The sequence below is a fragment of the Cucurbita moschata genome, unplaced genomic scaffold, assembly GCF_002738365.1.
Source record: "Cucurbita moschata cultivar Rifu unplaced genomic scaffold, Cmos_1.0 Cmo_Scf00008, whole genome shotgun sequence".
NCBI classification, from domain to species: domain Eukaryota; kingdom Viridiplantae; phylum Streptophyta; class Magnoliopsida; order Cucurbitales; family Cucurbitaceae; genus Cucurbita; species Cucurbita moschata.
Window position 1 is genome coordinate 5707494 of NW_019268524.1, and position 20717 is coordinate 5728210.

Sequence of the window (20717 nt, forward strand, 5' to 3'; positions counted from 1 at the left end):
GCTTTTATGGTCCAGATAGATTTGGGTCTTTTCGCCATATAGGTAGTGTCGCCAAATTTTTAACGTGAACACCACTGTTGTCAGCTCCAAATCATGTGTAGGATAGTTTTTCTCGTAATCCTTTAGTTGGCGTGATGCATACACAACAACCTTGCCATGTTGCATCAGTACACCACCCAACCCCTTTTTGGATGCATCACTATAAATCACTTATCCCACAGAACTCTCTAGAACTGTGAGTACTGGGGCAGATACTAGTCTTTGCTTTAGCTCTTGAAAGCTGGCCTCACAAGTATTGTCCCAAACAAAAGGTACACCTTTTTTTGTCAATTGGGTGAGAGACATGACTATTCCTGCGAAGTCTTGGACAAACCTTTGATAGTAGCCCGCCAATCCCAAGAAACTTCGTATCTCGGTGACCGTTGTTGGGCGTTTCCATTTCGTGACAGCTTCTATCTTATTGGGATCTACTAAGATTCCGTCTTTAGACACTACGTGCCCCAGAAACGAAACCTGTCGTACCCAAAATTCGCACTTGGAGAATTTGGCATACAGCTTGTTCCCTTGAGGATAGTTAAGGCTTTGCGAAGGTGCTCTTGGTGTTCTGGGACCGTTTTGTAGTATATCAAGATGTCGTCTATGAACGCGATCACAAACGAGTATAAGCACTCCTTAAATACTCGGTTCATTAATTTCATAAATACCGCTGGGGCATTGGTGAGACCAAAAGACATCACCACAAACTCGTAGTGGCCATAGCTGGTTCGAAAGGTTGTTTTCGGTATGTCTTCATTTTTAATCTTAATTTTATGATATCCTGATCGAAGATCTATTTTAGAAAACACTGTCGCCCCACGTAGTTGGTCAAATAGGTCCTCAATATGGGGTAACGGGTATTTTTTCTTTACCGTCCTCTTGTTTAATTTCCTATAATCAATGCATAAACGCATTGAGCCATCTTTCTTTTTGACAAACAACACTGGCTCACCCCAAGGGGACACGCAAGGTCGAATGAAGCCTTTATCTAACAGGTCTTGCAGTTGTGATTTAAGTTCTTTTAGTTCTGCTGGTGCCATACGGTACGGGGCCTTAGAGATGGGTCTCGTTCTTGGTTCCAGATCTATTCCAAAGTCTACCTCTCGCGATGGTGGAGTTCTCGGGAGGTCCTCCGAGAAGACATCCATAAATTCGTTTACTATGGGTACTGTATCTATGGGTTTTTCTTTTCCTTTTATGTTTACTGCACAGGCTAGAAACGCCCACCCCCCTTGTTGTACCAGGCGTCTCGCTTTCATCATCGATATTATTTTTGGAGTGGTAATTGTGGAGGTCCCTTTAAACTTAAAGGTAAGTCTGTTGGGAGGTGTGAATATCACCTCTTTCTTATGGCAGTCTATGCTAGCAAAGTTTTCGGCTAGCCAGTCCATTCCTAGTATGATGTCAAAATCCGTCATATCTACTTCCTTTAACTCTACATGGATTGTTTGTCCAACTATTACCACTTGTCCGTCCTTTACTCTATTTTTCGTAATTAAGTCTACCCCTGTTGGGGTACCGACCGACAATACATGCATTAAGCGTTCTACTACGAACCCTGCTTCTTTAACAAATGGTAAAGAAACAAAGGAATGGGTAGAACCAAAATCAAACAATGTCAACGCAAAGTGTTCTAGTATAGAAAGCGTACCTGTCATCACGGTGCTAGATGTTCCCGCCTCTTTACTGGTCGTTGCATATTCCCTGGTCTGTGGGCGGGTTTGTATGGTGGGCTCTCGAATGACCGGTCCTCTAAGGGGTTCCCTTGGATTTCCCGAGCTCCTTGTAAGGCAAGTTCTGGCCACATGACCTGCATGTCCACATATATAACACATACCTGAGCCCGCCAAACATCTTCCAACATGTTGTTTTCCACAGTTACGGCACAAGGGCTTCTCCAGTGTTAGGTATCGGGCTATTGGGGGTGGAGCAGGTAGCCTACTCTGATATCGAGGTCTCTAGAGCGGTGGTTGCAATTTTGTTGTTTTGATCTCGATAGGGCATTTCCTCCCTGTGACAACCGTTGGCTCCGTTTTTTTCTTCTCCGGGGGTTCCTCTAGGGCCTTGGCCGTCCTTAGGGCCTCTTCATAGGTTTTTGGGTTAAAGGCCTCCAACATGCGGCGGGTTTTCGGGTTCAATCCCAACACAAATTTTTCTGTCTGTTTCTCTTCAATGTCAGCTAATGACGGTGCAAACCTTCTCAATCTCATGAAGTCCTGATCATACTGATCTACCGTGCGATCACCTTGGTTTAAGTGGTTAAACTCTTGTTGTTTCTTTATAATGGTTTCCTTTTGATAATAATATTTCAGAAAGGCTTCCTTAAAGGTTCCCCACGTTGTAATTTTCCTGCTCGGGTTGATGCTCTATTTATTATCCGACCACCGCACTTCAGCATCTTTTAGTAACACATACGTCGCACACGCCACCTTATGTTCATCAAGGCATCTCATTGATTCAATGGTCGTTTCCATGTTTGTGATCCACATTTGAGCCGTTGTGGGATCTTCCTTTAAACCGACAAAAGGACGGGGGTTATACCGTCTAAAATCCTTTAACCAACATGCACCCCTATCTGGATGCGGGTTGTATAGCTACTGCATTCACCGGTTGCGTGGCCGCCGCGTTGGCTGGTTGCGTGGCCACCGCGTTGGCTGGTTGGGTGGCTAAAGGTCGGGGACGAGTTTGGTGGCATCCCAGCCTTTGGCCGCCCTTTGTGGGTCGTGTGCGAGCGAAAACTCCGGCGTTCGCTGGAGTTCTTGGCTCTGTCGACGACCCCCATTTTTTTTCTTTTTTTTTTTTCGGTTCCGTTTCATTTCATGTCATTCACATCATGCTGTATACACACAATTTAAGAGACCTAACATAACGTTCTATGCTTTTAACATAACATTTCATCATATACACATCATACCATGACATATTGCATCAAAATGTATCAGATCATAAACAAGTAATAACGTGAACACTTCATAGTCATATCATTCTCTAACTTATCATAGCCTTAACGTTCTTATACCTATCACAGACATATCATTACGTGAACGTACCTTAGTCATATCATCATAAGAACTTAACCTAACGCTATCGTTCTATCAATCTATCACTAACCTATCCCTTTCTACCCGTAACCTAACCATATTCTTTCATCAATCTCTCTTATCCATATCACTCCGGTATGTAACCTAACCTTAACGTTTCGTGAACGTATTTTACTCCTATCGTTACATTTCGTTTTGTGCATCCTTCTTATATCCTATCTCAAACATATCCTTGAACACATCGTACAGTAACTATTATCATACAATTCACATATTATAACATATACATAACATATAGGAAGCATATCGATCCACATACAATTCACACATATCAATATATATGACACGTGCAGAACCACAGGACACGTGTCAACATCAAAATATAACCATGCCAATAGTAAGGTCACTTACCTGGCTAGCTTAAGTCGTTATCCCGGATACATCTTTAATTAAAGTTCGATTCCATCCTTTGCAATCCCAGTCAACCTATATGAGCCCATGACATTAGTTTCAGGTTTGAACTCTTCAACATTATTTCTCTAATTTACATTGGTCTATTATTAAAAGTCTGAAATGTTATATTCTATAATTATATTTTTATTAAAAAGTCTTATTTTTCATACGGTTGTATAAAAAAATAGATACACCTCTTTAAGTTATTCTGGGCTCTACTAATCTCTGTATTTACTGTTTACCTTTCATTTTGTATTTAGTTTGTGGTTTTTAATTTCTTCTTCTTTTTTATCTGTTTCCTTTTAATTCTTTTCTCATGCATTCCAAATTTCTAGTGATTTCTGTTTCCAAATCTTTCCTTATCCCAATGTTTCTTATTCATAAGTTTTCTTGCCATTCTATCTTTAATCTATTCATTTGGCTACTGATAAAAGTTTAATCTAATATTACTAATCTGACGTGATTGACTAGAATCATATAAATGATTAACATTTAGTTTTTAATTCAAAGCTAGATCATTGTAATAATTCAATGAAGATCTAATTATAATTGGTTGTGATTTCTAAAAAAATAGGATAAAAAAAATGAAGATTTAATATATACTTATTCATCAGATCTATCTTCTTGTAAATCTCCCGTAAATCTCAACTGGTCATTCTCATTTTTTTTTCCTCAAAGTAAATATGACAATTATTGTTTTTTTTTTTCTTTTTGCTATTACTTTCTGGTGTAAGGATGAGTTGAAGAGAGATAATTGTGGGAAGGGATGAGAGGTTAGTGGAGAGTAGCGGGTAAATATTGTTTTTTTTAATTAATTTATTATTATTATTATTTTAACTATTTTTATAATTATTTTTATTTGTTTATTTGTTTATTTATTTTTTGGGCTATTACATTGGATACCCATATCCCATCACGAGGGTATGGATGCGTACATCCAATGGCAGGACAACGATCGTTATGCTTTGCATAGCGCTGCCGTGATAGTTACTAATTGTAACGGGTCCCGGCATAAGGGGCTCCCAAAGTATGCCCACCAGATAAGGAAAGAGCGATGTGCGAACTAGCTAGTGAGCCCATACTCGCACGTATGGGCTGTGTGTAGAGTATATAGTACACGTCCACGATCACCCGTTAGAACAGCACCGTAGGAATGGAATGGGCCTCGATCATACGCGCGGACTGAAGCCGAATGGAATGGGCCGACAAGTTTCAATCTATGGGGAGTTCTCGACGTCATCGTCTATGGGATTCCATAATAATCTCCTCATTTTCTTGCTCCTCTTCTCTGTCTTTACAAGTTTGACAGTAATCTTCTCATTGTTTCTTAATTTATTTTTTATGATCACTACATCATATACCTCTAAAGGAACTTTCATTCTCGTAAGTGTTGAAATTCTATAACAACTCGAGTTATTTTCTCCCTCGTCTCTTCCTTTCGTTCTCACGTGGTATCTCAGGGTATTTCTCTCTTATTTCTTCCTTTCCTTTAGTTCCCATGTGGCTTCTTCTATTTTGTGGTTTTGCCACATTACTTTAACAAAGATATGTCTCTGATGCGTATAGCTTTCACCTCATGGGCCAAGATTTTTTCTGGCTTTTAGTCATAACTCAATTCCTCATCTACCTGTAGCGGTTCATAATCTGTCACTTTGCTTGGATAAGTTATATACTTGCGACGTATCGACAAATTAAATACGTTGTGCACTGATGAGAGGAATGGTAATAGGGATAGTATGTACGCCATTGTTTTGATGAAGCATGGGCTTTACATGCCTTTACATTTGAACCTTAAGACGCCTCTCATCTGGACCAGCTTCAAGAATACTATGTTGTCCACTTCAAATCCTAAGCTCCTACGCCTCTCATTAGAATAATTTTTCTGTCTACTCTGATATGTGGGCCTTCTCGCCCTGATCTGTTGTACGGCCTATTGGTAGTCTGGACTAACTCGAATCCCAACAACTCTCATTCACCTACCTCGTCCCCAGCAAACTTAGGACCTACACCATTTCTCCTATTATGCTTCAAACGGTGTCATCTCAATAGTTGCTTCGAAGATATTGTTATAAAAGAACTCCATAAGATACAACTTAAATTCTCAACTACCTGCAAAATCCAACACACAGGCACGCAATATATCTTCCAAGATATGGTTCAAATGCTCCATCTAACCATCGGTTTGTGGATGGATACCAGTAATGAAGTCAACGCGAGTACCCAATGTTATGGAAAACTATTATAGATATTGGGTGCATAGCATGGGTCTCAATCTGACATTATCAGTACTTGCACTCCATATAGTCTAACAATATCTCTCATGTATAGTTAGCCTCACTGTCAACAACATAGGTATCCTCTCCAAGTAAAAAGTATATGGACTTGGTAAGTTTTTCAACGATCATCTATATCATTGTATATCCTTTCAGAATCTTTGTAGACCCAGGTTGAAGTTCATTACTATTTTTCATATTTCCAATATGGAATGCTCAAAGGTTGCAACAACCATACCATCTTTGGTTCCTCATAATCCATCAACCATCACCTCTTAAGGCCATAAATGAGTCTCTTGAGGTCATAAATAACTCCCACTTGTTGATACATCATTAATTTTCTAACGACCTACATTAACTCATGGATCTTACCTAATTACCCTTAAGATCATAAATGAGCCCCATATAAAGGTTCATATCATTTAGAGTTCTTTAGGGTCTTGAAAACATCATAGAATTCTTATGAGGTACTTTTGGTCATTTACCAACCCAAATCTTGGTTTAAATCCTCTACATATTCCAATGACCTTGAATATTTTCATAATCCTTCTAAACCATCACATAAGGAAAAATTTATACTATGCAGAGGTCATTTGGGTAGTAAGCAAGTGAGCCATAATTATAGGGGATTTTGGTCATTTTTTAGCTACCCTTGGCTTTGCTCCCTAACCTAATCCAATGACCACAAAATTTCATACATAACTTTATCATGTCATTTTAAGCTTTCCATTACAATTTCATGAGGAAAAGAGTCCATTTAGTAGGTTCATGGCTCAGGCGCATCCTTGAAATCAACATTCACGTGGATACTAATGCATGAAAAATATCAAATACTTAACCCAACCTTAATTCCTACTTTTTTTTTTACGTCATTTAAAATAACTTGATTTCCAACATCATACCCATTTACCTATATATCCTCACAAACTCATTTTAAAAGATTCCCGTGGTAGAAAGAGGGCACAGATAATTGGTATTGCAGAGGCATAGTGGATATCATTACATGTAATAGAAATTGGGATACTAAATCTAACTTCAAATAAAGGGTCTTGGAACCTTAACTAGGACAATACCTTTGAAACACCTTGAAATGGACTATTTTTCTACCCTAAAAAAAAAGAAAAAAAAATTGTTTAGATTGAGCAATGAAATATATTGGTGTAAGGTATAGGGAAGATTACCATGGAACTTTGAGTTGATTTAGAGACAAATTCTACCATTGTAATCATGGCGATCCTTCGCCCAAAGTCTCGTATTGTAGTCTATCTCCATAAAATTTCCATAAAATTACTCCATAAAATTTATGATCGTAACACCTCATTGATACTTTTAAATCACCTTAGAGGCTCTCAAAATGCAACCTTGACGTCTTTTCAACTCATGATTGTCATCATACTATTATATAGCTCATTCTACGGTTCTACGTAGTAAAGCTATATGTGGTAAATGACATATAATGCAAATGGTCATATATAGTGAAAAACGATATATAATAAAAGGCTATGGATGATTATATATGGTAAAGTTAAAGTAAACTGAATCATATATAACATCTTGGTAGTGTTTTTAAAATGTACTTTCTGCCTTTTAAAATGTACTTTCTACCTTCTCTATATCCGTACATACTTAAATCATCAATATAAATATTTATTCAATATTCCTCCTTTCATTTTCTCTTCAATATTCCCCCTTTCATTTTCTCTCTCTCCTGTTCTCTTTATTCAATATTCCTCCTTTCATTTTCTCCCTCATGTTCTCTTTATTCAATGTTTCTCCTTTCATTTTCTCTCTCCTGTTCTCTTTATTCAATATTCCTCCTTTCATTTTCTCTCTCTCCTGATTTCTTTATTCAATGTTTCTCCTTTCATTTTCTCTCTCTCCTGTTCTCTTTATTCAATATTCCTCCTTTCATTTTCTCTTCAATATTCCTCCTTTCATTTTCTCTCTTTCCTATTCTTTGTGATCATCTAGATGAGTGTATGTTATTATGTGATCCTATGAACTAGTATCAAATTTCAAATACGATCTATAAATATTAAAAAATAAAGGAAAAAAAAAGCTTACAAACAACACAATCAATTCATTATTTATATTTATATTTATATAAATCAAGATCCTTAATTAATTCATTATTTATATTTATATAAATTACAATAAATAATATTTATATTTGTTTATATAATTAATTATCTCTCTTTCTATATTTGTGAAATGTAAACAGTACTAATTAATGAACAAATTATTATCAATTATAAGCATTAAATTAATTAATTTTAAATTATTAAATAATATTTTTATTTTAAATTTCAACCTTCACTATCAAAAACTAAATACTTATACCCATTAAATAAATTCATAAGCACACTTAATTGATAAGCATTAACATTACTATCCTAATTTTTTCGATATAAATAAACAAAGAGAAAAAATAATAATAAGATACATATAACCACACTTAATTATTATCAATTATTTTATTTTCACAATGTTTTCCAAATCGTCGTTACTTAGAACATTTACATCGAGATCGATGTGTAAACGATACGGGGTGGTCGAGAACTAGAGGGAATTGATAGCAATTTTCATCCCAGCTTGGCAGTGGCCTGGTGTGGTGCATATGAAGAAGTTCTGTCCTCTTGAGAGCATGATTTCATCCTTGCCTGAATTGAACACTTTGGCGCCTCTTGGAGCTATGCAGCTTCTATAACCCCCCTCGTCCACTGCCACCACGTTGTGAACGGTTGGGTTATAGTTGAATCCTACAAAAAAAAAAAAAAGTATCTATTCGTTTAGTTTATTATCAACGATCTAACTGCGAATTCGATCGGACACTATTTAAATATATTTTATATAGCCGTAATGTAACGACAGGCTTTCACTCAAGGCTTTAAAACGAGTGGACTTGTGTGATATAATTTATTTTATCCTCTGGATTTGGTTGGTAGAATATTTTCTCTTTTCTCGAACTTTCGATCCCACTTCTATTTTTCATTCCTAACGTAGTATCAAAGCATCATTCTTAACAGATATGATTATGCAAGTAAAACATAAGGTACTATTCAACTATCAAAACGAGAGTTGAAAACTCACTTAATATGTCACCGGCTCTAAACACCTTCCCATTAGGCCATCCTTCCGTGCCCAGGTTCCATCCGTTCGAGTCGCCAACAACAAAAGTTGTAGCAGCATCGCCATGTTCGAAGCCAAGCAGCAGCAGCAACGCCATTGCAACAGCCACCGTGCTCATTAAAACCGCTCCGCTGCTCCCCTCGTGTCGAGCCATTCGTGAAGCCGACGTAGCTCTCAAAAAAGATATGGAAAACAATTGTGTTCCATTGAAGCTTGGAAATGATGGTTATAAAGATATGTAAAACATACAAAACATGCTTTTTTCTTTTCCTTTCTTTCGGGCTGAGAAGTAGTGGGCCATTTAGCAATTGATTATGTCTCCTCGTTTTGCTATTAAAAGAAAGAGAAAGAATCTTCCTCCTTTCTCTCCAGTAATCTCCCCAATTATCTCTCCTCAAAGTTTGTAAAAAGGAACAAAAACAATAATTGACCGATTTAATTTGAGAAGCTTTACCCAATTCACCTGACAAGATTTACTGGAGACAGATCTGATCAGTAAGATATATATTAAATCTTAATTTTTTTGTTCTATTATTTTTAGAAATCACAGCCAATCATGGTTAAATCTTCTTAAATCATTACAATTGTTTAGTTGAGTTAGAAACTAAATGCCAATAATTTATATGAATTCCAGTAAATCACATTAGATTAATAATATTAGATCAATAAATTTATACGAGTAGACAAATGAATAGATTAAAAATAAAATGGCAAAGAAAATTTGTGAACAAAATTAAAAGGGAGTAAATACAGATAAAGAGAAAAACAAGAAAAGTAAAAAGCAATAAAGTAAATACAGATAAAGAAAAAAAATAAGAAAAGCAAATACAGAGGACAGGAAAGCACAGAATGACTTAAATAACTCTATCAACTTTTTTATACTACAGAAACCATATAAATTAAGATTTTGTGGATTGATATGTGTGAGTTGTTTGTGGATGGATATACTTATCATATGTTATGTATATGTTATAATACGTGAATTACGGTACGATGTGTTCAATGATATGTTTGAGATAGGATACGGTAAGGATGAACAAGACGAAATGTGACGATAGGAGTAAGATACGTTCATGAAACGTTAAGGTTAGGGGTAAAATGACCATAATACCCCTACAGAAGACTACCTACGGGTTAAGCCGTAAATGACCTCCCAACATTATGAAATGTTGTATGAATCCTTATCTCAAGAGGTTGTATAAGGAAATGAAGTTTGGGAGTCATTGGAAAACCTTAAGTAGCGAAACAAAGATATGGGGAAAACGTATATCACGAACCATGCAACTTTGCCTCTTAGGATGACGAAAGAGGTATCCACGAAATAAGAGATTCTCCACAAGTACCCTTGGTTTCTAATGAGGCTCTACGTGCACAAGACCATGTCAGAGCTATTCCTAAGAAGAACTTGTATGTTCCCAAGCTTGACCCAAGACATTATGCATAAACCTAGGATCCCCAAGAATGCATAGAAACACCTAGGTTAATGCAAATGACATGCTTAACAAGTTGCTAGGATCCATGTCCGAAGTAACCGTTATCTCCCATCACGAAGTGTACAACGAGACCCCTATTCCTCTTTAGGTGAGATGCCCTGCTATATGTACGTTGAGCATGATGCCACGATGAACTTATTATCTCCCTCACCTAAACGAGATGCCCTGCATCATGAATTTCCAATAGGATGCCACGATTATTATAACGCCACCTATGCACTCATGGGGAGAAAATTAAGGGTTACTTTGGAAGAGTTTTCAAGGAACACAAGGCATGACATGACAACCCCTAAGGCTTAGTTCTTGAAAACGAAACAAGTAGCCATATCCTAGCTCAAGGTCTAGAGATGCTCCAACTTACCAACTATTCTCTTTAAGGCCTACTCTATATGACTTGAGAACAAGTTCAAGATTACAAGGTGGTTGGAACAAGTTTGGAACCTAAACCAAGATGAAACTTAGGAAACGCCTAAAGGAAACATGTCAAGATTCAAGACCCTTCTAGAACCCTTTAAGGAGTCCATTATGAACTTATGACCTTCTAGAATAACTCATGCTAGTTATTACGATGGGTTCATATGATCACGAATGTATATAACAACTACGCCTCAAGAAACATAAGAACCTTAGAAACTTACAAGATTAAGAATCAATAACAAGCTATACAACTACTAGGTACCACTCAAACATAAGGGTCCAAAGTCCTCAAGACTCAAAATTCAAGAATGCTAGGTAATACTCTAAGCATGTCCAATTGCGGCCCATACCTCCCACCATGGGGTGCTTTCTAAGGAGGCCTTGTTTCCTCTTCTAGGTGGGATGCCCTGCATTGTGTTTCTCTTGTAGGATGTCATGTTTGGCCTCATTCCCCTCACCTAGATGAGATGCCCTGCACCATGTTATGATTTGCAGGATGCCATGTTCATGTACACACCGATCACATGACCTTTATGGTCTATGCCATGTTCATGCATGCATCGATCACTTGACCTTTATGGTCTATCATGGGGAGTGACCTATGGCCACGATGGAGCAAGAAGAGAGTAAGTTACCCTAGCCATGAATCAAGAACCTCCTAAGACCTCCCGCGGTACATCATGCTTATGACTTAGACTACGCTACTTGGAGCGTATGAAGCCTTGAGCGTAGGTATTAAGACTGTGTCGCTTGGAACGCATGAAACCTCGGACACAGGTCGACAAGTTTATGTCTAGTACCGTAAATCCTAAGGGAAGTGTCTTGGAGAACGAATTAAAAAACATAACAAGAACATACGGCAAGAACAAGAACAAGAACAAGAACAAGAAAAGAAAGAAGGTGGTACCCTAGCATATCAAGGACACGATTAAGAGCCTACAGTAGGCTACTTACTGAGTCTTGTACTCATTCCTTATTCTCCATTTTTTTTTTCAGGAAATAATGAGCTGGTCGAGGTCGGTAGCGGACTCTAGAGTAGGTGCCATAGACAAATCTCACCCGTCGTCCTCAACCCATTGTTTTAAGACGTTTTGTGTTCGTTCCTTATTTTGTATTTTAACCATTATGTTATATTTTAAATTACTAATGCGCCCACTATTTTCGTATGATGTAAATTATGTTTTAAATTTTAATTGTTTAATTTCGCGAAAAATTTACGGGTCATTTTAGAGTCATAGAGTCAGCCCGGTCCTTGCACGAACTGAGTAGTGAGCCCATACTCGCATGTATGTGCTGTATGTAGAGTATATGGTACACATCCAAGGTGCCCAATAAGAATAGTACCATAGGAAAAATAGACTGATATGATAGGTCCCGTCATTGCATTCGCATGTTCTTGCATTTAACCCCAATAGTGGGGTCACTTACTGAGTATTTCTTCGAATACTCAACGCATGTGATACCTCTGTTTCAGGGAAGGCAAGGTTGTACTAGCCTTAAAATAAATAAAGAAATAAACAAATAAAAATAATTATAAAAAAATAGTTAAAATAATAATAATAATTAAATAAATAAATAAATAAAAACTACATTTTCCCACTTCTCTCCACAAATCTTTCATCCCTTCCCACGATTATCTCTCCTCAACCCATCCTTAGTAGCCAGAAAGTAACAAAAAAAAAAAGAGAAATAAAAAGAACGGCCTCTACCCAGTTGAGATTCTACAAGATTTATGTGAAGATAGACATGATCAATAATAAGTATATATTAAATCTTCATTCTCTTTTATCCTATTTTTTTTTAGAAATCACAACAAATTATAGTTAGATCTTCATTCAATTATTACAAATGTTTAGCTTTGAGTTAGAAACTAGATGTAGATTAGTAATATTAGATTAAATTTATATCAGTAGCCAAATGAATAGATTAAAAATGTAGATTAGTAATATTAGATTAAATTTATATCAGTAGCCAAATGAATAGATTAAAAATGTAGATTAGTAATATTAGATTAAATTTATTTCAGTAGCCAAATGAATAGATTAAAAATAGAATGACCAAGAAAATTTGTGAATAGAAAACACTTGGATAAGGAAAGATTTGGAAACAGAGATTTGAGAACAAAATTAAAAGGTAGTAGATAAAAAAAATGAAGATTAAAGAATTAAAAATCACAGACTAAACACAGAGAGAAAGGTAAATGTAGTAAAGCCCGTGAAATAGTTGTATTACTTTTTTATACGAGAGTAACTATGGAAAATAAGATTTTTAATAAAAATATAATTATAGATAATATAACATTTCAAGGCCTTTAACAATGAACCAATGTAAATTAGAGAAATAATTTTGTAGAGTTCAAACTTGAAACTGATGTCATGGGCTCACATAGGTTGACTCGGATTTCAAAGGACGGAATCGAACTTCCATTAAAGATATATTCATGACAACAACTTAAGCTAACCAGGTAAATGACCTTACTATCGACATGGTTATATTTGATGTTGACACGTGTCTGTGGTTCTACACGTGTCATATATACTGATATATGTGAATTATCAGTGAATCAGTATGCTTATATTATGTTTATGTTATGTTATAATATGTGGATTGTATGATATCAATTATGGTACGATGTGTTCAAGGATATGTTTGAGATAGGATACGAGAAGGATGCACAAAACGAAATGTAACGATAGGAGTAAGATACGTTCATGAAACGTTAAGGTTAGGTTACATATCGGAGTGCTATGGATAGGAGAGATTGATGAAAGAATACAGTTAGGTTACGGGTAGAAAGGGATAGATTTGTGATAGATTGATAGCACGATAGCGTTAGGATAGTTCCTGTGATGATATGATTAAGGTATGTTCACGTAACGATATGATTGTAATAGGTATAAGAACGTTAAGGCTATGATAAGTTAGGGAACGATATGACCACATAGTGTTTACGATATGACATGTTATGATACGATATATTGTGATGTGATGTGTTATGTTTAGATTGTTTTGTGTGACCATTGAGGTAGTTGTTGTATGAATTACATTTTATGAAATGACATGTTAAAAGCATGGAGCGTTATGTTATGTTTTCTAAATTGTATGTATACAGCATGTTATGAATGACATGATATCACGATAAATGAAATGAAATGTAACCCTGTTAGGATTATGTATGATATGTAGACTGAAAAAATGAGAAATAACATGTTAAGCATGAAGATGATAGCGGGGTTATTCTCATTAATGATAAAAGTAGAAATATTGGAGACCTCATGCATAATGTATGCTCATGCATTTGGGGGATACCCCTATTCCATCACGAGGATACGGACGCATACATCCAATGGTAGGACAACGATCGTTATGTTTTGCATAGTGCTGTCGTGACGGTTACTCATTCTAACGGGTGTCCGGCCTAAGGAGCTCTTAGAGTATGCTCGCCCGACAAGGAATGAGGCCCAGCGGTGTGCGAACTGACTGGTGTGCCCATACTCGCATGTATGGGCTATGTGTAGAGTATACGGTACACGTCCAAATTACCCGTTAGAACAACACCGTAGGAAGACAGATTGAAAGAAAGATCTCATCATCTCATTTGCAGGTGATTGTTGCATTTAACCCTAAAAGTGGGGTCACTTACTGAGTATTTCTTTAAATACTTAAGCCATGTGCTACTACATTTTTCAGGTTAAGGCAAGGCATTCCTGTACGGCTGACGACGGCATCGCAACTCGAGACCATGACACATGCATAGGATAATGATATTTATTTTCTTAGACTTAGGCTAGAATAGGATGTTTTTAACTTAAACTCTTATTTATTTTATTTAATCTTTTGTTGTGTCATTTTAAAGATGTTTTCGAAACACATAATAAGTCCATGGCTGTGTTTTAAGACAAAAGTTATGTTTTATGGAATTTAAATGAAGTCTTCAGCATTCAATGTTTATGGTACGTATACAGTAGCAACCTTAAATTAAGTAGAAAATTTTGGGTCGTTACAAAGGCATTCCTGTACGGCTGACGACGGCATCGCAACTCGAGACCATGGCACATGCGTAGGGTAGTCACATTTATTTTCTTAATCTTAGGCTAGAATAGGATGTTTTTTAATTTAAACCTTTGTTTATTTTATTTAGTCTTTTGTTGTGTCGTTTTAAAGGTGTTTTCAAAACACGCAAGTCGGCTTTGTTTTAAGCTGAAGGTTATGTTTTATGTAAGTTTAAATGAAGTATTTCCGCATTCATGTTTATGATATGTATACAGTAGCGACCTTAAATTAAGTAGAAAATTTTGGGCCATTACAAAGCAGACGCAAATCTCCGTCTACATATCAACTAGCAGCCTATAAAACCGCTCGAAATAAAAAAGAGTTCGTGCCACTCATTGCAATTTTTTGATCAATTAGGTGTAGGAAGTTATTTCATTAAGTTGAACCAGTGACTGGCGTACGTCCAAGTGCGAGCCACTCCTTTTCGACGAAATACATCTTAAATTAGGTCCAATATATAAAATTAATGCAATATAATATTTTATTCCAAAATTTAGCCGACTATATTTTCAACTTAAATTTGAATAACTATTATACTATTTATTAAAAAAAACGAATATATGTATATAATAAAATAATGTCTCAAACAATTGAGTTAAGTTTAGATTAGGTTCATTGTATTAATTCATACCATATTCATTTTGATTAAAAAAAAAAAATGATTCTCTTGGATGTATAATTTAAAAATCCAAGAGGAGTGATTATAAATTTAAGAGGTGATTTTGTATTGTGCATCGGAATGCAATGATTGATGCAAAAATTATTGGAAGAATTTATATTTAATATTGAAGAGTGAAGCCAAATATATGACATAATTATTAGGTGCGAAAAATTTATTTAAAATATTTCATAACGACACTATGACTTATACGTTCATTATAAGTTATTAAAACAATATGGGGAAAAGTAAATAACGTGAGTTTTAAATAAAACTAGAAAATAAAGCATTGCCCTAATCTAACCTAAGGGCTATGGAAGAAAACAACATGAGTGCATTTACATTAACTTTTGTCTCATAGTTGCCACCGTGATATCGTCATGTTTAGTCTCGGGTAAAAGTAAGACACTCCTGTACGGATGTACAGAGGTGTCTTACCTTTACTTGAAAAATAAGAGTAGGACGTTACTTGAGTATTTTAAGAAAGACTAAGTACGCTATTATTGGGGTCAGGAAATGCAATCATATACAATCATGTTTGGGACATATCATTTCATAAAACCCTATTTCATGGCCTTAAACTCTTCTTTTCAGTTTGAGCTAAAATTGGATGTTTAGTATTTCTTTGCACACGACCCACGTATGCACACATGGACCCACTAGGCGGGCGTATACGTACCCCTGGGCCTGCCTTTCAGCTAGCTCACACTCGTACTGCGAGAGCCATAGAGGGAAAGGAGCCCACATAGTATTATGGTGTACAGAATATCGTATCATAACATTATGGCAGACATAAATGTCGTAACATACGCGTCCATACTAATCATGACGAGAAAGTATCCCGATGCATACGACAAACAAAAATGCATGAGGTCTTTGTAGCTTCAAATCATATAATATGTAGATCGTGCATTCGTTCTTTCATAAATGTTTTCAAGAATACATTATTGACATATCAACATTTCACAGTCTAAAAAATAAACATGCTAACATGGTGTGCACAATATCATAGAATAACATAAGTCATAATACATCATCACGTAGTCTTGACATTACATAAGTCATAACACTACATAACATAATTTACATCATAGCAATCATAAAATACGACACAGGTGATGGGCCGTTCGCGGGTGAAGGAAAAAAATGTAGGCGGGTTGGCTTATGAGGTTCGGGCTAGAGCGTATGGGCCGCGGAAACCGTCAGGTTCTGGGCGACCTAAGGTAACTGGGTTCGGTTCGGGTTGCGGGATTCGGCCCTCGGGTCGAACTTCGTCCTCTTCGCCCAACTGCCTACACGTTTTTCCGGCAACCTTTCTCTCTCCTCAATAACGTCGTCCCGACGTCCTTTTCCCCTCTTTTTTCTCCGTTCGCGAGTCTCTTCTTCACCCTAACTCCATTTTTGGTACAGATTTTGTTTGTAAGGGCCTCACACTCCCAGATCTGGAGAAGTTCGAAAGTCCGACGTTCCGTCTTCCTTGCTGACGGTGTTCAGTGTAAAGGAATCATCTAAATCTACTCCTGATGTGTGTAAAGATTCTGGGATTACTTTTGTGGAGTGGAATGGAGGTTTTGACGTCGACCTCATATGGTTTCGCTTCGTTGGAGTTTCGTTGGGGTTTTCTGTTCCTTCTCGTTTTATCACTGTTTTCGTTCTTTTCAGGTCGTTTCGAGGTGGCTGAAGGTCGGGGACCAGTTCTGTGGCATCCCAGCCTTCGGCCGCCCTTTGTGGGTCGTGTGCAAGCGTTCGTCGGAGTTTTCGGCTCTGCCGACAACCCCCTTTTTTTTTCTTTTTTTTTTTTGTTTCGATTCTGTTACATTACCTACCCCTAAAAAGAACTTTCGTCCTTGAAAGTCTCGAACTCGTGGATCAACTCGGGATATTTTTTCTTTATTTTCTCCTCTCATTCCCACGTAGCTTCATCGATTTGGTGGTTACTCCACAATACCTTAACGAATCCTATGTTTCTGTTACGTAAGGCTTTCACTTCTCAGGCTAGGATTCTAATCGGTTTCTCCTGATAACTTAAATCTTCCTCGATTTTGAGAGGTTTGTAGTTTATTACGTGCGTAGGGTCTGCAATATATTTCCTTAACATAGACACATGAAATACATCGTGTACGCTTGAAAGTGAAGGTGGTAAAGCTAGTTTGTAAGCTACCGAACCTACTCTTTCTAAAATTTCGAACGGTCCAATGAATCGGGGGCTTAGCTTCCCCTTGCGTCCGAATCTTAGAATGCCTTTCATGGGCGCTACTTTTAGGAACACTGGGTCCCCCTCCTTGAACACTAAATTCCTACGCCTAACGTCGGCGTAGCTCTTTTGCCTACTCTGTGTGGTACGCATTTTTACTCTAATTTTCTATACCGCCTCGTTGGTGATGCGAACCAGCTCGGGTCCTACAATGTAATGTCCCACATTGGTTGGGGAGGAGAACAAATCACCCTTTATAAGGGTGTGGAAACCTTCCCCTACCAGACGCGTTTTAAAGCCTTGAGGGGAAGCCCGAAGGGAAAGCCCAAAGAGGACAATATCTGCTAGCGGTGGATCTGGGTCGTTACAAATGGTATCAGAGCCAGTCACCGGACGATGTGCTGGCCTTCTCGCTGTTCCCCAAAGGGGGGTAGACACGAGGCGGTGTGCCAGTTAGGACGCTGGGCCTCAAAGGGGGGTGGATTTGGGGTTGGTCCCACATCGATTGGATAAAGGAACGAGTGCCAGCGAGGACGCTGGGCCTCGAAGGGGGGTGGATTGTGATGTCCCACATTGGTTGGGGAGGAGAACAAATCACCCTTTATAAGGGTGTGGAAACCTTCCCCTAGCAGACGCGTTTTAAAGCCTTGAGGGGAAGCCCGAAGGGAAAGCCCAAAGAGGACAATATCTGCTAGCGGTGGATCTGGGTCGTTACAAATGGTATCAGAGCCAGTCACCGGACGATGTGCTGGCCTTCTCGCTGTTCCCCAAAGGGGGGTAGACACGAGGCGGTGTGCCAGTTAGGACGCTGGGCCTCAAAGGGGGGTGGATTTGGGGTTGGTCCCACATCGATTGGATAAAGGAACGAGTGCCAGCGAGGACGCTGGGCCTCGAAGGGGGGTGGATTGTGATGTCCCACATTGGTTGGGGAGGAGAACAAATCACCCTTTATAAGGGTGTGGAAACCTTCCCCTAGTAGACGCGTTTTAAAGCCTTGAGGGGAAGCCCGAAGGGAAAGCCCAAAGAGAACAATATCTACTAGCGCTGGATCTGGGTTGTTACATACAAGTTCTCGTTCTCCTACTTCGTCCCAGCACAATGGGGATCTACATTATTTTCCATACAACCCTTCAAAGGGTGCCATCCCGATGGTTGCTTGGAAGAGCACAATGAGGATCTACATTATTTTTCACAACGCTTCAAAGGGTGCCATCCCGATGGTTGCTTGGAAGCTGTTGTTGTAAGAGAATTCCATTAAGTGCAGTTTAGTGTCCCAACTCCCTGTGAAATCCATAACGCATGCCCGAAGCATGTCTTCCAGGATTTGGTTTAATCGTTCCGTTTGGCCATCCGTTTGTGGGTGGAAGGCGGTGCTAAAGTCGAGGCGGGTACCCATCGCTTTTTGGAGTCCGCACCAAAAGGCCGACGTAAATTACGGGTCCCGATCCGACACAATTGACACCGGCACTCCATGCAACCTCACAATTTCTTTAACATACAGTTGGGTGCAATTGTCTACTGTATATGTTGCCTTACCTGGTAGGAAGTGGGCCGACTTTGTCAGACGATCCACGACCACCCAGATTACCGTATAGCCCTTTAATGTTTTGGGTAGGCCTACTATGAAATCCATGGCAATGTTTTCTCATTTCCATTGCGGTATACTTAGAGGTTGTAGTAGCCCGGCGGTTTTCTACCTAGGGGCTTTTACTTGTTGGCACACCAGACACTTGCTCACGTACTCCGCGATATCCTTTTTCATACTTCGCCACCAGAAGTGTTGTTTCAAGTCTTGATACATCTTTGTTCCACCTGGATGTATCGAGAAGGGTGAGTTATGTGCCTCAGTTAGGATTTCCTTCTTCATTTCGCTCATGGGTGGCACACATAAACGTCCTTGACATAACAATCCGTCATCTGTTGACTTAGAGAATTCGTCCACTAGGCCTACTTTCAATTGGTCTAGGATTGTGCTTAGGCTTGGATCCCCACGTTGTGAGTCTATGATCCTTTGTTTGAGCGTGGGACGCATTGTCAGTCGGGCTATTTGGGCTGCCACTTCTTCGGTTACTACCGCTATGTCAGCCCATTCGAAATAAGTTCGCACTCATGGCTCCCTGGTGATGAGGGGCGACGAGTGTACTGCTTTTCGACTCAGTGCATCAGCGACTACACTTGCTTTTCTAGGGTTGTACTGGATGTCTATGTTGTAATCTTTTACTAGCTCTAACCATCTACGTTGCCTCATGTTCAATTCTTTTTGTGTGAACAAATATTTTAGGCTTTTGTGGTCCGTATAGATTTGGGTCTTTTCGCCATACAGGTAGTGTCACCAAATTTTTAACGCGAACACCACTGCTGCCAGCTCCAAATCATGTGTAGGATAGTTTTTCTCGTAATCCTTTAGTTGGCGTGATGCATACGCAACAACCTTGCCATGTTGCATCAGTACACAACCCAACCCCTTTTTGGATGCATCACTATAAATCACGTATCCCACAGAACTCTCTGGAAATGTGAGTACTAGGGCAGATACTAGTCTTTGCTTTAGCTCTTGAAAGCTAGCCTCACAAGTATCGTCCCAAACAAAAGGTACACCTTTTTTTGTCAATTGGATGAGAGGCGTGGCTATTCTAGCAAGTCCTGGACAAACCTTTGATAGTAGCCCGCCAATCCCAAGAAACTTCGTATCTCAGTGACCGTTGTTGGGCGTTTCCATTTCGTGACAGCTTCTATCTTATTGGGATCTACGAAGATTCCATCTTTAGACACTACGTGCCCCAGAAACGAAACCTGTCGTAGCCAAAATTTGCACTTTGAGAATTTGGCATATAACTTGTTCCCCTTAGAATAGTTAAGGCTTTGCAAAGGTGCTCTTGGTGTTCTAGGTCCGTTTTCGAGTATATCAAGATGTCGTCTATGAACACGATCACAAACGAGTCTAAGCACTCCTTACATACTCGGTTCATT

General features: G+C 38.4%; 1 protein-coding gene across 1 annotated transcript; it reads right to left on the reverse strand.

Moving 5' to 3' along the window:
• Positions 1-8298: 8298 nt before the first annotated feature.
• Positions 8299-9101, reverse strand: LOC111446161 (basic blue protein-like). The gene is made up of 2 exons (XM_023084854.1): positions 8894-9101; positions 8299-8562 (listed from the first exon to the last, which is right to left on the reverse strand). The coding sequence occupies exons 1-2, from the start codon at positions 9084-9086 to the stop codon at positions 8363-8365; spliced, it is 393 nt and encodes a 130-aa protein (XP_022940622.1). The 5' UTR covers positions 9087-9101; the 3' UTR covers positions 8299-8362.
• Positions 9102-20717: the final 11616 nt, after the last annotated feature.